Source organism: Ochotona princeps, chromosome 1 (assembly GCF_030435755.1).
Source record: "Ochotona princeps isolate mOchPri1 chromosome 1, mOchPri1.hap1, whole genome shotgun sequence".
Lineage (NCBI taxonomy): Eukaryota > Metazoa > Chordata > Mammalia > Lagomorpha > Ochotonidae > Ochotona > Ochotona princeps.
Genome location: NC_080832.1, coordinates 39,862,576 through 39,879,670, shown reverse-complemented (window position 1 = coordinate 39,879,670; position 17,095 = coordinate 39,862,576). Strand labels below are relative to the sequence as shown.

The window sequence follows — 17,095 nt, the reverse complement described above, 5'->3', positions numbered from 1 at the left end:
AGCTACATTTAGAACTCTGCCTAACAATACCTGCCAGCATAGATGAGTGATAAAAGTCACCCTTTTCCATTGTTGGTGGGAGTGTAGGCTGGTGGATGTCAATTGGAGAGTGCTAAGACAACTAAACACTGATCTACTGTCTGACCCAGCTATCCCACTTGTGGGAACATATCTGCTTCTAAGAAATTGACCTGCAAACCTATTTTTATAGCAGCACAATCCACAGCAGTGAAGACATAGAAATGACCCAGATTCCCAGAGAAAGAGGAATTGATAAAGAAATGGTGGTGCATTTTTTTCCATGCAATAATACCCAGCATGAAAAAGAATGAAATTTTATTATTCACAACAAAATGATCCTAACTTGACCATTACATTCAGTGAAATAAGCCATTCCCAAAAGGAAAAATATCATGTTAAGACAATCTTTATGCAAAATACATGATCAATATGGGTAAACATGCATATGCATATGCTTTGATAGATGAATATGATGGACTGTTTAATGGACTAGTATACTGGGAAGTGAAGGTATGTTTTAGTATGCATCTGAACTATCTAATAAAGAGGTGAAACATACCTTTAACAATGGGATACTAGACTTTCTACCATCACATACACTTACAATGCCATGATATATTTAAACAGCAGAATGTTAGACTTATGACTGTTGATAAAGGACTATACAACCGTAATAATAAAGGTGAAAACAGATGGGGGGGGGATTTAGGAAGGGTGGTACTGAAGGTAGAGTGAAGAATCTTTATACCCGTAAAATTGTATCATGGAAAATAACATAAATATTTAAACAGACAAAAATAGGAAATTAATCTTTTTAAATCTGAGGAAAACAGCATTATTAATGACTTTTAAACTACTTGTTGTCTGAAGATGTGAAAGCAGCAATATCACAAAAAAGCATATCTAGTTATATATAAAATTATATAAAATATGTGTTTTTGATAAAATATGTGTTTTATATAAAATATGTATTTTTGACTTAAACACATACACACAATGCACACATATGAATTCACACATCTCCATTCACACAGAAATGCAACATTAGCTTCAAAATAAACAGAGAGAAACATTAAAAGAAACATGATAGTCCTAGAAATACACAGTTTCAAATTAATTACATTCAAGGCTGTCACTAGGAGCAATGCAAAATCATAGGGAATACACAAGAGATATGCATCATTAAAAATTGTTATTAAAATCATTTAGCCTGGAACTAACAGCTAGAAGACATAGTATAAGAAAAACTACTGATTTTAGTTTTATGTAATAATTCTTGGAAGAATGAGTAAAATGATCACTGATTGATATGGAAATATCTCCTGGATATGTTTTTGGACCTTAAAAATCAGACTATTGAACATACAGATTTTGTATAAAACACAGTTATTACGTATAAATAGAATATATTATCTTGTAACATTAATTGTAAGTCATACTAACATTAATAACAATCTGTTCATCAGCAAAAATACTGATAATATAGTTTACTAACTAAACTCGCACAGGTACTGCCTATCTGTCAAACAACATAAATAATCAAAAGATAAAGTCCAACAGGTAATTAAAATAAGAAAAGTAAAATAATGACACCTGTTTTTTGTTTTGTTTTGTTTTGTTTTTGCTTTTTTACATCAATCTGCCTGATATTTCTGAAATGATATCCTCAGCATTGGGTTAAGGCAGTCTCACAACCCTCAGAAGAAAAGTTGCTCCAAATTCTTTAGAAAATAAAGTGGTTACAAAATGTAAGGATGTGAAGTGTTTTGTTCTCTTCCATTCAGAAATCCTCTTTTCTGATTACATTTTAAAGAAATAATCACACTAACATTTTGAAAAGATATGTGTGGTTATCTAAGATTTGAATATAAAGAAGCGGTTATCAAAGGGGAGAGTTTAGGTTAATGTCTTCCAGAGGAAAAAACACCATACCTTTCTTTTCAGTTTTTTCTTTCTCCTTTATTTTTTCTCTTTCTTTTTCTCTGTGTGTCACTGGAAGAAAACAGATAATCAGGTAACATCTTCCTTTAAATAAAAATAATAATTAGCAGTTTTTGTGTTGGTAATTCATTTGCAACTTAGAAATATTTTACTGGTATGAATCTTTAACTGCCATTACTCATAGGCTTAAACTTCAAGATGATAGATTTATAACTTATGTCTATGTTTTGTACATAGTCAAGCCAAATCCAGGTCTAGCACAAAATTTAGTTCTGATTGCAAATGTAGCAATATGCCTTCAACTTTTCAAATATTTTTGCTCTATGAATTGCAGAATCAAAGCTATCAAAATTAACATAACATACCCTAAAGTAGCCTAATTCTGATATGAGATGAAATGTAGAATATAAGTATTAATATATAGAGACATGCATGTCCTTTTACATCTGAAGCAAACAATCAACCTAAAGTTTTGTATTAATTGCCTATAGGAATTTTCTACTCTATTTTTTTCCAGCATACTGGAATACAACTATAATAGCATCAAACCTTCCAAAGATTAAAAAATGGCTAATATGAGCTATAATTCAATGTATTATTACAACATGATTGAATTTAATTTGTAATCTTAGCTCACACTTTATTCATATTTCTTACTAATTTCCCAAGTTATAGAACTGTAGCTCATCTCTGATGAGTTTGTTTCCACTTATTTTCCAGTTCTCTTGATTTGCCAAGCTTTGTGTATCTTTTATTTCCAATATTCTTTTTATTTTACTTCTTTTATCAAATAGTACAAAAGTGTAAATATTGCCACCATATTTTAAAACATATGCCAAGCAAGACAGAGTCCATCCTTGTCATCATGATGTCAACAAGCTAATGAATAATGATGGATGCTAAACAAATAATTGCAGTTAAAACTGATGTAAAAAGCATTCAAGGTGCCATGCTGCTGTGTAAAACAGGAAACAATATCACCCTCTGATGGGAAAGCCATCCAGTGGAAGTAATATTTCACGATGTTAGAACTGAGAAGGAAAGAGCCTTGTCAACAGAATGGAAAAGAGAGCATTTCAGAACATTGCAGCAGGAAGTCCATAGTAGGTATATGATTACTCGACTTTCTATTGTCAAACTACACTAAAGAGCTTCTAAAAACTTTACTTTTCATGTTTTTCTCATAGTAACATTGCTAACAGGAAAATCTTACTACATAATTCACCTGTAAACAGATATTAGTGTCTCACTCCAACACTAGTTTCGCATTTGCCGCCTGTTAAAAAATCAAATATTTTTAATACCTCAAAAATATAGCATTAGTTTGCCAATGCGATTTTATATACCAGGGTTTCAGGTTATTGCTAACTGTGTGTAATCGTACAGGCACACTACGTGGACCACAATGATTCTGATCTTCTACCAGATTGTATTTTCCACCCAGAGTTCCCCCTTCCTTATTTCTTCATTTTTCTTTCCCTCTTCGTTATAGCACTTCTGTGTTTCATATATTCATTTTTCATTTAAAAATAATACTAAAATGTTCATTTTTCTTATTAGCCAGTGGGTTAAATCTTTACAGGCTGTGACAAAGGAATCTATTCTGGTACCCTTGGCTCATCATTTGCTAGCTGTCATTTGATAGACCCAATATATTTGGATTAAATTAAATTCTAAAATACTAAAAAATTAAGTAGTTCATCTAGAGTAACTCTCCTTATAGAAAATTGATAGAGATTTAATCATCATTTCCTTTCAATAATTTTTAATCTTTATTAAGCAAAACCTTAAATAATTGAATTCTAATGCAATATAGAAATATTATTTTTCATTCTATATTTAAAGTTATTTTAGATGCTTGTAGACTACTAAGTGCAAACATATATTTCACTATATAATGGAAGAAAATCATTTATGTTGACCACATGTAATTTATTCGGGTTCCTTTGGATTCCTAATAATTAAGCTGAAAGCCGAAAGAAATTCTTGGCGAGAACAAAGCATCTTCGAATGTTTACCTAAGAGTAAGCCAAGTTTGCATGTGATAAACTGGGCTTGCAGAGACATGGTTGAGAAGAATCTCCTGGGAACACCTAATCAGTGGGCTGTGTTTATCACGGATAGGCCTGACCCACTGAGACAGCTGGTTGTCCATTCCACTAAAGGATTTTCAGATTGACGTGTGCACAGACATAAATGGAAGAATTAATACAAAATAAAAAAGGAAAGAGTTTGGGGCTGAATTCAGACTCAAATTAGCATATTAATGTTTCCTTCCTGTTTCCCTGGGGAAAAATCTGGCTTTTCCCAATCAAAATTTTGACTCACACACAGTACGTATGCTGGAATTTCATTATCCCCCCTCTGACACAGCACCATAATACAGCTTAGGTTAGCAGCTGGACCCAAGGACTCCTGGGAGCTTTTCAGAATGGCAGGCAGCCACTAAAGCCGTTTGGACCCAAACTGTAAACTCAGACAAGACTGCATTTCAAATACCAAATTTTGAAATTATTTTCATCACAAAGACACCACTATCAGTAACTGCATTAATAATCACCCTAAAATAAAAATGGTTTGCCACAAATACTGCATTTGATTTTGAGTCTCTTTGCTTTGAACCCCATAACTAAAATGCTCATATGGAATAAGAAAGAGTAGTAGCTCTTTGTCATAAGCCCTGTTTGGCAAGTTAGCCAAGACAGTTTTAGCTCAGGACAAAATAAGCTCTTTGCACCTGCTAGAGCTTAATTTGTTTGTCATCCTTATTTACAAGAAACAAAAGTCCCTTTGGTGTGCTGATAATGAAAAACAAATGGAATCCACCAGTTGGAATAACCCTGATGTTGGCATTTGAATTGGCAAGGTTCCACTGTTCCTGTATTTGTCCAGGTTCTGACCTTTCTCTGGGCAGAACATTCAGCTCAACTCCACTTTAAGGCACAGCTCTTAAAATATGGCACCTCTCCAACACTCTGAGCAGTGCTCTTCGGGCCAACTCTGCCTTTTTCTGAAGTTATCAGAGGCACAATACCTTTGACTCTAAGCTTTCAGTGGGTCAAAACACTCCCAAAGGACAAAAGAACAGGTAGCCAGTTTTTCAGAGGTCTCTGCTTGATGATTCAGCCCTTGGTTTGAAAATCAGAAGTTTTAATGCCAAAATAATTCAAGTGCTGATTTGTATAAGCTATGTTATTCTTTGATTTGTGGTTAGGAAAAAAATTAACTAAAACCTTGGAATACATACTTGACTTCCAAACAGCACAAGGCGGCTAATCTTAAGGGCCTGAACCGAAAGAAAATAGATAAGTAAGCAAGCATTAAATCTTCCCATTGCAAAAATACAGGGAGCATTTACCTCTAAGAGATTTCATTTTAATTAATCTATTTTTCAGAGTTCTGCTGCTTGGCTTATGAGGCACTATAGTACCAAAGTAATGAATTAATTCTAAGGAGGTAAGCAAGGTTTCATGAAAATAATGTGGCATCTCTGTTTTCTTTCTTCATTTTATTACAAAAGAACACAATATGCATTTGTTTAAAATCTTGTGAAGAAAACAAGTCTATATTTCAACTACCTCTAAATAAATGTCAAATGTATTCTTGCATAGTGTCTATTTTCATTTATGAATTTCATTTTTTAACTACTTCATAAAATTTCAATTCTGTGCTAAAGCAAAGTGATCTAAAGGTTTGTTAAGAGTCCATGATGAACTCAGTAGAGAAAGGATCATGAACAGGGAAAATTTCTTAAATCTTCTATCTTCATTCTTCTCAAAGGGGTATTGAATCACTTGATTTTGAATATAAACAGAAAGTTTTAGAGTTTAACTAGCCTGAGCATCTTTGTCCGAAAATGAAAACACAGATTCCAAATGCCCAAGACAGAGTAAGAAATGATTTTTCCACAGTTACCTGATTATTAACGCAACACTCTTCCCCAACTCTATCCTGTCATGTCTGTATAGGTACTGCATATACTATAACCCTATTCTTATGAGCCATAGTCCGATGATTGGGCTCTCTAAACATTCCACCATTGTTTATCATTGAAAAGTAAACACACTTTATTTTTATTTTATTTTTAAGATGTACTGATTTTTATTTGAAAGGCAGATTCACAGAAAGCAGAAATAAAGAGATCTTCTATCCCTGGTTCACTCCCCACAAATGGCCGCGACAGTGGGAGCTGAGCTGACCAGAAGCTTGTAGCCAGGAGCCTTTTCTGGGTCTCCCACATGGGTGTAGGTACTCAAGAACTTGTGCCTCTTCTGCGCATGCCCTAGGTCATTAGCAGGAAGCTGCATCAGACGTAGAGCAGTCCATATGGAACTGTGGCACCACAGGGTAGAATATTAGCCTGTTGACCCAGGGCACCAGGCCCGATGTTATATTTAAAACAGAGATTTGATCCACAGCAAGGATTAGCAAAGTTAATAGAAATGGATTTGAAATATAGTAAGGGTACAGACATTTTGCATAGTAATTAAGAAGCCTCTTGCATCCCAAATGAGAATAACACCTATGCTCAAGTCCTAACTTTGATTCCAGTTGCAGCTCCCTGCTAATGTACACCCTGGGAGACAACAGTAGTGGCTGCAGTGCTTGGGTTCCTGCCACGCACTAGGGAGAACTGGATTAAGTTCCCTTCTTCATGGCTGGCATTCATTTTGGAAAGTAAGCCAGCAATTAAGATATTCTCTCTGTCTCTCTGTCTCTCTCTCTCTGTCTCTCTCTCTCTCTCTCTCTCTCTCTCTCTTTCTCCTTCCCTTCCCTGTCTTTCTCCCTCCCTCCCTCCCTTCCTCCCTTCTTTCCTCTCATTCCCCTTCTTCTCCTTCTCACTTCTCCTTTCCTTCTTTCTTCCTCTAATCTCTGTAACTCCTGTACTTTGGTATATCTGTCCCTCAAAAAAATTACTAAGAATTTCTGTGAACTTTTCAAAGCCTTCTCATATCCTTTAAACCACAAAATATATTCTGTGTCTCTAAAATATTAATTTTGCAGCATGCCATTGGCATAGTGATTTATACATCACTTACAGCCTCTGTATCCCATTTGGAATTCTTTGATTCAACCACAGACTCCACTCTGAACTCAAGCTCCACGCTAATGCACACAGGAGGCAGCTGGTAGTACCTAAGTGACTGGATCTCTGTTACTCACATAGGAAACTCAGCCTAAACCCTGACTCTTGGCTTTGGTTGCCCCAGCCCCAAACATTGCAGGCATGGGAAGTGAAAAACAGACAAGAAATCTCTTTGTCTTTCTTCTCTCCTACCTTCTTTAATACAGTAACAAATAACTGCTAATTTTAATCCCAAATTTTATTTAACTGTATAAATAATTTCTCTTTATCTGAGGCTGCATAGTCACAATAAGAGCTGCAATTACTTCCTCATACGTGAACCCTAACTGGAAAGGCCATGAGGTACGGCTATGTAGAGCCTCTGTCCTCAATTCCCAGGCTTATCTTTTACAGCTGATAAAGGGTGGGGGAATACATTTTGTGCTTTAGGTAGCCAACTAAGTATAGCTGGAAGAAGATAAAAATAAAAGATTATGCAATATGGCTAATGTACAGGCTTTAAAAGCATTTTTTATAAAGGATTCAATCATATTTAGAAATCTCAGCATATTTTAATGTTTTATTCTCTTTTCAGAATCACTTCCAGGTAAATTCCTTTTCAATTTAAGATTCTTGTCCTGCAATTGCTTCCCAGAAACTTAAGGAGACCTTCTCAGGTCAATCAGTGTCACAGTCCTAAATCTCCCTTTATAAAAGCATTCCTGTTTTGTGCATGTAAAACCTTTAGAAGTAAATTCTGTTCCCTTAAAAAGATGTATTCAAGACCTGACCCCCAGTATCTTAGGATGTGATATTTTTGGAGATAAAGTCCTTATAGAAGTAATTAATCAAGTTAAAATGAGCTCACCAGCTTCTCCTTAACCCAATGTGACTGATGTCCTTTTAGAAAGGAGAAATTTAGACTGAGAGACAGACACACACAGGAGGAGCACAATGTGTGAGAACTCATGGATAGCCCCATTGGTAGATGAAGACCAGAAGAGAATGATTACCCTTCACTCCAAAGATTGTTGTCCAGCGCCAAGGGCTAGGAAAGAGGCACAGATCTGATACTGCTTTCAGCAGAAACTAGTCATGCAAAAACCTTAATGTTGAACCAGCTTTGATTGAGGCAATAAGCATCCTTCTTTTTGTATGTACTTTATTATGGTAACTGGGGAGAAATCACCCCTGGATCTCTGCCTGCCTTGCCCATGGGGAAGGCCATAGGGACATGGCACACTGTGTCCCCAAAGGGAACTCCTGACAGGAGTCTTGGTTGGCTGAGACCCGAATGTGACCGGTTCACTGAGCATGCAGCAAGAGCAAGGGGCTGAACCCCAGTCTCTCTTCTTTGCCTCTTTAATGAACTGTGCTAGTACTTCCTTTGTAAACAACTCTAGAAAGTCAAATGTTCCATTCATCCTGCTTTTCTGCAGGTGAGGAGTTTCCCCCACGACACAGCTTCCTGTGCTTTTTGTGCTTCCTGTACTTTCTAACCTTTAACTTCATTGGAAGGTCCAGGAGATAGACATATCTGTTAGCCAGTCACAATGTTGTTGTTGGGTGGAAGTACTGTTGGGACTGCCTTCTGCCTGCCCCTTTTCCTATCCTATATAAGTTTGTGACTTCTCTCAAATAAATGGACATCCATCACCACCAGTTTGTCTCCAGTATTTCTGCTGCAGAAGGATACTCTCACCTCAGCCCCCAGTGGTCTTGGAACCTTATGAACAGAAGACTGCCAAGAGTAACCCTCGTAAGGTAACACTAACAATGTTGACAATGCCCCTTCAACCAAGTTCCCACCTGGTTCCAAAGGATTGAGCCCTGACTTAGATTTTATGTCTTCCACTTTAGGTTCTAGACTATATACCTGAACCCTAATGGACTGCTGGAGAATTGTGGTCAGAGCTGCATAATGACTTAGGTAGCACGATCATTCCTCCAGGACATCTATGCTCAGTGCTTACAACAATGATATTACTCTGGGTAATATCTTTTATGTCCATCATCTGGTATTTATGTCAATCATCTGGTATTTAGTGACAAGAATGGTGTTTGACACAAAGTACTGTAAATAATTTACTTCAAAACAGGACAGCTGTGGCTAGTTTTTTCATTACACTGTCAGCTTTCATGTAGAACTCTTCAACTCCACCAACCTGCCTCATCTGGGCCAACCACATACCATTTTTCAGTCAGCACTTTGGCCTTGTGAATTGCCCTCTGTTTCCTGAGATTACCCTTTTACCTGACCATTTCAAAACCCACATGGATGCATCAGAAACCCCTTGGCCCAATTGCCTGTTTTGGGAGCCTTTCCTGATTTTATACTAACTATTATCTTCTTCCCTTTTCTGGCTTGTGTTTTCCATGAGTAGTAAATGGACATGATCAAAAGTTTAGCAGAGGCTTTACGTTTTCTGAAATAAATAGTAAAATTTCTGTTTAAAGAGAAACAAGTAAAAAATTTTTAAAAATATACATGAAGGAAAATGTCAGAGAAATCGTAAACCATGATTTAACTTTGGATAGTTGCACTGTATTCCCATCCCCAGCCCACTGCTCTTTTGTGTGTATGTGTGTGTGTGTATATATGCATGCTTTCCAAATTAACTGGATTGATCTGTATTACTTTTATCTGTATTTTTGTAATTTTGTTTCAAAAGTGTTTTCAAATTAGTTTTCATTTTACATCAAATTTGTCATTGCTACTGACAAGATAAACATGACATTACAATGGCTAATTAAAACTTAATTATATACACAAAATATCAAATGATAGAGCTGCACAGGAATCAAGTAGACATGTAAATAGAGGAAATTATTTCTCCATGCATTAATTTATTCATTATCTCCATATTCAGTGAGTGTGTTAAGTACTTTGTTAGAATTACAGTAATTTTCAATTCAATATAAGTACAGAAATTTGGAGACAGTAGGATTCTGGGACATCATTAAGCTTAACTTTTTTTGTTCAAGTATAAAAACACATACCATCACAAAAGTCCATGCAAAAATGCTAAGCTGAATAATGTAGAAACAAACAGAAAAATGCAAAAACAAACACAGAGCCTGCCTCCAGAGAGTTAGAGCAGAGTAATAATAATCAGAATTTGTTGTTATAATTTGTTTTAAAGGAAAAGACAGATACAAAATTGCACTTTATAGTAAATGCCTAACTACTTTAAGGAGATGAAGTCTTTTAAAGGAACTGACATTCAGCTAAGAACCAGACAATGAACACCCTGTCACATGATACAAAGAAGGACCTGAGCACCTGAGAGAAATGTGCACTCAAAAGCATAGAGTTATGACACAGTAGCAGTGCTTGCCTGAGGACCATCCAACATGCTGAAGAGTGAAAGAAATAAGAGAGAGGCGTAATTGTTGGTGGGAGGGGTATAATAAGGAGGTTGTGGACCAAGCAAGATGTATGCTCAAGATCTCAATACTGAAAACATGTAAGCAGTGGTATCAGATAGTCTGTGAGGAAGGTCTCATAGGCCAAACCATAGTATATGCCCTTGATCTTTCACACTCTAACATGACAGCAAATAGCTTTAAACTGGCAGGTGACATGAGTTGCATGGATCATGAAGATAAATATATGGAAATTAACTTAGAGGAAATTGTCATAATGAAGGTGAAATAATTGTGAAGCTGAAAACAGTGAGAAAAGAAAGACAGGGATAGATTTGAATGCCTTCAAAGCTGAGGTGGGTAAATAAATGTGTCCAGGGTATTAAAGATCAGAATCAAAATTGGAGGGTTTAGTTTTCATCTAAAAATACCTACTAGCAGGTTTGTTTTTAAAATACTGGATTTTCAACGAAAACAATTTTGAGATGTACTTTAACTCTAAACCGTAAGTTCAATTGACAATGATTGTTTTTAAATTTTTAGTATTTTTACTGTTATTATTAATTTCCATGACACGGTTTGGTAGGTATAAGAATTCCTCCCTCCCTCTTCTTTCCTCACTCTCCATTTTTCTCTCCTACAATTCCGCCCGCGCCCCCCAGTATTACAGCAGTATAGTTCTTTAATGACACAAGTTTAGCTTTCTGCCATTCAAACATAAAATGGCATTGTGTGTATAGGCAAAGGTAGAAAAACTAATATTATACTGTCAAGGCATATTTAAATGTGTTATTTTGAGTCTTCCTGTTGCTCAGGATTAAAGATGCTAAACCTGGCTACTCAAGCTAGGCTGAAGTCTAACCTTGCTTCTCCAGTAGTAAGGACTCCAGTATAAAGTGTAAACACGGATTAATTTTCCAAAACTTTTCTTGGTGAATTTGAAGTGCAGTTAGAGATGAAAATCAGCACTGGCAACAGTAACTCATAGATTTTGTCTTTGTGTAGCTTGTATGGACAGTGAAGTCAGTCATTAGAACAAAGAATATAGAGAGGTGGTTCCATTTAACGCAACAGATGTAACTGTGAAATATGAATACATAGAACGAAAAATATTTTCAGTATTATGTTAAGCCACAGATCAATTGTGTATTAGGACTCAGAGATTATTATAGTCTATTCCTTCAGCTTTTTCAAGTATCAAAAAGAATAAACAATGTGGGCTGATATTTCAAATGAAATTTGAAGGGTTTTCCCAATTAAAATTGGGAAGAGAAAAAAAATCAACACATTCTCAAGTTCTTCAATGGATATGTATATGAATAATATCTTTCTATATATCTTAAGTATTAATTTATGAGATGGTAATCATGTATTTGGGAACCATGGCATTCTCTTTGCCATACAAAAACTTGTGAAGAAGCTCTTCCTATGTGATAACAAAGCAAACAGATAACAAAAATGGCTCCTAAGAAAAAACAATAATTATAACAATTCCAATTATTGTCCCACAAATATAAAATAATTTTTTACGCACTTGAGCTCTCTGAAAGAAACAGTTCTAGTTTTGCAATTGTAATGACTGAATTTAAAAGCCTTTATGGCAACACTAGTATTTTTCTGTTATTACTCTAAATATAGTACCTTCTTTCAAAATATTCAGCTTTCAAAAAATACATTTGGTATATTCAGAAAATATATTCAGGTTACTAATCTCCAGTCCAGGCTCTGAGAAATTTATTTCAGACTTCAGCCAAATTCACTATTTTAATTATGGAAGTTTCATTAGTTTAATAAACCAACTCTACAGTCCGCTGCTCAAAGCCTTTCACAGGAAGACTCTAATATAACTGAGCCCAAAATGCAAATGTTACCATCTGCATCACCACATCCACTCCAGCACACTGCTGTTAAATTAACAGTATAGTCTGCAAGATAAAACAGCAAAGACTCCAGTCATGTGAAACTTGTCTTGAGCTTCTCTTTAACCTCAAAGCACGAGAAACACACAGCCAGTTCAGCCATGCTTCCCTTAGTCAATCCATGCCCAAGAGCACTGTGTCCAATTTTCCTGACCAAAGGAATTAAGAAGAAAAAAAAAAAATTAGGTCCCTAAGTACAAATACAAAAATACAAATACGTTTCGATTGAATGACCTTCAATGTCTTGATTGTTTAAGGATTGGCAGACATATCTGGAACAAACTCAAACACAAGGATTACAAGACATAACATGTGCAAACTATTTAAACAACAACCTGCCATTTTAGCCATTTTAATATAAATGCTTGTGCTGGTGAAACTTACTCAAAACTTCATTATTGAAAATTTTGCAATTTGCAACAATGATATTCTCTGTAATTACAAACTAGCAGTTTTTGTTGAACAAGTGTTGAACACTTTTCACTTTAATCTCAGGAAATTGTCTTTCTATTACATAAGTTTGGCTAGGAGAATAGATGCACTCGACCCTTGGGAACCTTGTGTCCTTTTGAACATCTTTGTTTCCTGTAAGTTTCTTTGAAGTTTTATGACTGCATGGGTCACCCTCAGAAAAGTGATGTTGCAAGATAAACAGGACAAGCTGACCATTATTAATGTGCTCTCTCATGCAAGATGGCAGTTACTGGATTCAGTTCACAGTTGATAAGAATATTAATCATCACATTGTCACTGTCCATCTACCGCAGGAGTTAATGTCACAGAGCTGTTGGGCACAGCAATCTGCAGCCAGACAGTATGGCGTGGCACTTTCACAGTGAAGATTGTGAAAGAACTGCATCACGGAAGATTTTCAGATTAAAAAAACAAAAACTAACCCTGAATTATATAATACTAATTAAAGCAGATAACTTTATTTTTCTCACTAAGTCAAAAATAATGCATCTATGTTCTTCTTTAGTAAGTAAAAATGGATTATAACTGATTTGAAGATTATCAAATTTTTTAAAGTTACTTTAAGTCCAATCAGTAAATATTATTTTTATATTTATATGAGAGGTTCACTGAGAAAAAGTTACTTCTTTCAGCATTATCAATTTTTTTTTCTTGGGCAACTCACAATATCAAAATTTAAAAAAAAAACCCTCGAATGTTCTTTCTCCTACATGAACAGACAACTAATATGCACATATACACATACATATATTTACATATATGTCTTAATTATTAATAATAGCTATAAAAACAAAACATTTACCTTTAGTTTGTATTTTTCTTTCAGGTTTTTCCTGCTTTTCAGTCTTTTCTTTGTGTATTTCTGTGGAAAATATACAAATTATGATTGAAAAACTCAGAATACGGAATTTAATCATAGTTGTGATACAAACTTCATCATTGCACCAAAAATCTAAAAGACTGTGTGTAAAAAACACATTAATTTCCAAAAGGAAGGAGTCTGGGTAATATGTTGTTACACAAATCATTATTTATTGCAATAAGGGAAAATTAGAGTCATCTCAAATAAAAGTTATTTGAAGACTTAAAAATGCTCAGTGATAGAGATGTTGTTATCAATTTCTGTACTAAAATTGATCACAAACTACAATTGCATTTTATTTTTATTACTCTTATTACAAATTAGGAATCTTTAATAAGAATATCCTTTAGATTGAGGAAGATTTACTTATTAAATTAAGAATATGTGAAATGAACTGTAAGAACTGCCTAGTAAGAAATATTTCTCACAAGTGTTGACGGTAGGCTATGTTTATAGTCAGTATATGACACTGATTTAACCAATAATTGCTGCAACTACATCTCACACATTTCATTGAATAAGTTAGTTGTACAATTTTTTCCTAAATATCAGGTTTTAAGAAGCATATTCAATTTGCTACTATATTCAGTATGCAGACATTGCCAAGGCTTAGAAAATGAAGTTAATTTTGAATCTACAGTTAATTTGGAAGGAAAATTTAAGATTAGAGTTTATAAATATGATTACTACCTCTGAAAAGTGATTTAAACTTACATATCATAGTTTTGCTTAGCAAAAATGCTAATGAGGTTTGCTTATTTATTTTTTATTCCACAGATGGCAGAAGATACTGTTAATTACTGTACACATTTCCAATTCTTCATTAGTAAATCAGCATTTGCATTTTTTGTAATTTTTCCAAAAGTCTACTGAATAAAGATCAATCATAAGCAAACACTAAAGAGCTTCAGAACAGACAACTATTGACAGGATTTCCATTCATGCACTAGGATGATATGTGCCACTGTGAAGGCTTTGTTACTTCCTTTGCCCCATCTATCAGTCACTGCACGGTTTAGAGGTCCATTCCCCTGCCTTGTCACATTTTTACTGTGAATAATATCAGAGATGTGAAGGAGGGGACATACATGTTTCCATCACTGAAGAAAATTTTCAGATGCAAAGAAAGCTCAAAGACACAGGAAATTTGCATATTCCTACTTTGTCACCATGTTACTTAACTCTGATATCTCTAAATTATACAGTTTCCCACCTTAGCATTAAATAAATTTGGTTGGATGAATCACAATATATAGGAATGAATTATGGATGTTCAATGCAATTGGAAGGGAGTATTTAGCAGCATTCTTGATCCCTAAATATTAAGATGTCAGTAGCCTGAATGTCCATCTCCAATCAAGACAATGAAAAATGATTTCAAATGTTGCCAAGTGCCCCCAATAGGGCAAAATGAATCCCAGTTGAGAATTACAACTGTAAAGGAGCATAATAAGCACCCACTCATGCATCACTATCTAGACCCATAATACCCATAACAATGGCTGATGGATATGCGTGCACATTAAGCATATGATAAGCGATCATTGAACTGAAGTGTGCTGTACGTCAACAATTTTAGACTAATTAGGCTAAACTGCCTAGATTCATTAGGAAGCTGCCCATGATCTTAAAAGTGGATTTGCATTTTGAGATTTGAAGAAGAAAAGGATAACAATAAAAGCATAACAAGTATTTCAAGGTAGTGAAGATCTTTCAGTTTTATGAATTCATTGCTAGCCTGATATATTAAGACAGATGCAGCCCTTTCCTAGTGTTTACTCTCCATAATGGTATCACTGCATTCATGGATTTAAGAGGTTAATTTGCTTCCCCAGAATGTGGGAAGTATATTGTCACTTCTTTCACTACTCCTGATTTCCCCCTCAAACTTACTTATTGTGGAGAGCTGTCAATAAATATGAGAAATGGAGTAAAGAGTAGATGTCTGTTTGTTAATTTGTACCGCTGTCTCACTCTGAAACTTATTATGTTCCCAGAAACCATGGTCATGCCAGGTTTTACTATAATTTTATTGCACTTTATGAACTCAGATAACTTGAACTCTGGCTTTTATGCTTTATTATTCAATGGAAATGACAATAAAATATGTCCTCATTAATCAGACTGCTTTTGTAAAGCATGATGTCAAATAACATGAGAGTTGTGAAATTGCTGGGAAATAGAGGAACAGATAGAATGATTGATTATAGTGCTGAGAATAAATGTAAATCAGTCATGTTATTAGATAATTCATTATTTCTAGATAATAATGATATTAAATGATTATTTAAATAATTCCCATGAAGGATGTTATAAATCTTTAGTATTCTAATATAATTAAAACATCATACATTTTGATAGCAAAAATGTAGATACAGATAAGCTACTAAAAGTTCTGTATAACATGGTTTCATCTCTGACATGCATTAAAATGCAGTGTAGTGTTGAAGATAATTAATGGTAGAATCAATCTGTCCAAATCAAATCTGATTCCTGTTCTTAGTAGCTGTGTGAATTTCATTTTCTCATCCATAAAATGAGGTTAATAAAAATAATTACCATATAGGATTACTGAAGCAAGTTAGAAATAAAAAGGATTTAGAACAGCACTTGGGACCAAGTAAGCATCATGTGAATATTGACTATTATCTTTTATTTTTATTATTCATCTCTTCTACACTGCATTTTACATTTGATGAAACTATGAATTATTTCTATTTTAGTTCATATTAAATTTCCCATACCAAAATGAAAATTGGCATAAACCAGTCACTTGAAAATACCAACTGTTTGAAAAAGCCCATATTTAGGCATACTTGTGTATTATCAAACTTTGCAATTTAAAGAAAGTGATAATGATAATGTTCTTTATGATAATTTAATTCAAAGTACAAATATGACTATAGCAAAACATTTCCAAATAATTTTACTTTCAAGTAGAAGTGCTGCAAAAAGTTGCAGAATTTTACTACTAATGGAAATAAAATAATGTATGTGAAAAATATGTGCCAACCACAATATTAGGTGAAAAGTTTCTTGTCATATAGATTTATATTCACACTATTTTCCTGAGGCATTGAAGTTAAATAATGAAGGCATTAGGTATGTGTTAAATACATTTTGTTGTTCCTAAAATTTTTCATTGATGCCTATACAGAGAAAATGTTAAATTGTGAATGTTGACAATCAAATATCACATTCACTATAATAGACAAACATTTGGACAAAACAGAAATGAAGCAAGTTACTAACCTAGTTTAAAGGAAGGATTCATACTTTCTGTACCTTTTGTTCTATAAATTTGTTAATTATACATTTTTTACATTTCCTATAAATAACTCTGGTGGTTCAGCAATAACTTATTTGATTTAATAACACTTAATATTTATGGCATTGGATGTGTAGAATGAAGACATTTAATAGCTATATCAATGCTGGATATCTGAA

At 34.4% G+C, this 17,095-nt stretch overlaps 1 protein-coding gene across 1 annotated transcript in view; it reads right to left on the bottom strand.

Annotated features, from left to right (window-relative positions):
* TRDN (triadin) overlaps positions 1 to 17,095 on the bottom strand; it is a 114,662-nt gene that overhangs the window by 19,286 nt on the left and 78,281 nt on the right. Inside the window, exons 5-6 of the mRNA XM_004587308.3 lie at positions 13,589 to 13,648; positions 1,954 to 2,013 (exon numbers count right to left, since the gene is read on the bottom strand). Coding sequence (XP_004587365.2) covers positions 1,954 to 2,013; positions 13,589 to 13,648 — 120 coding nt within the window. The remainder of the gene's footprint in view (positions 1 to 1,953; positions 2,014 to 13,588; positions 13,649 to 17,095) is intronic.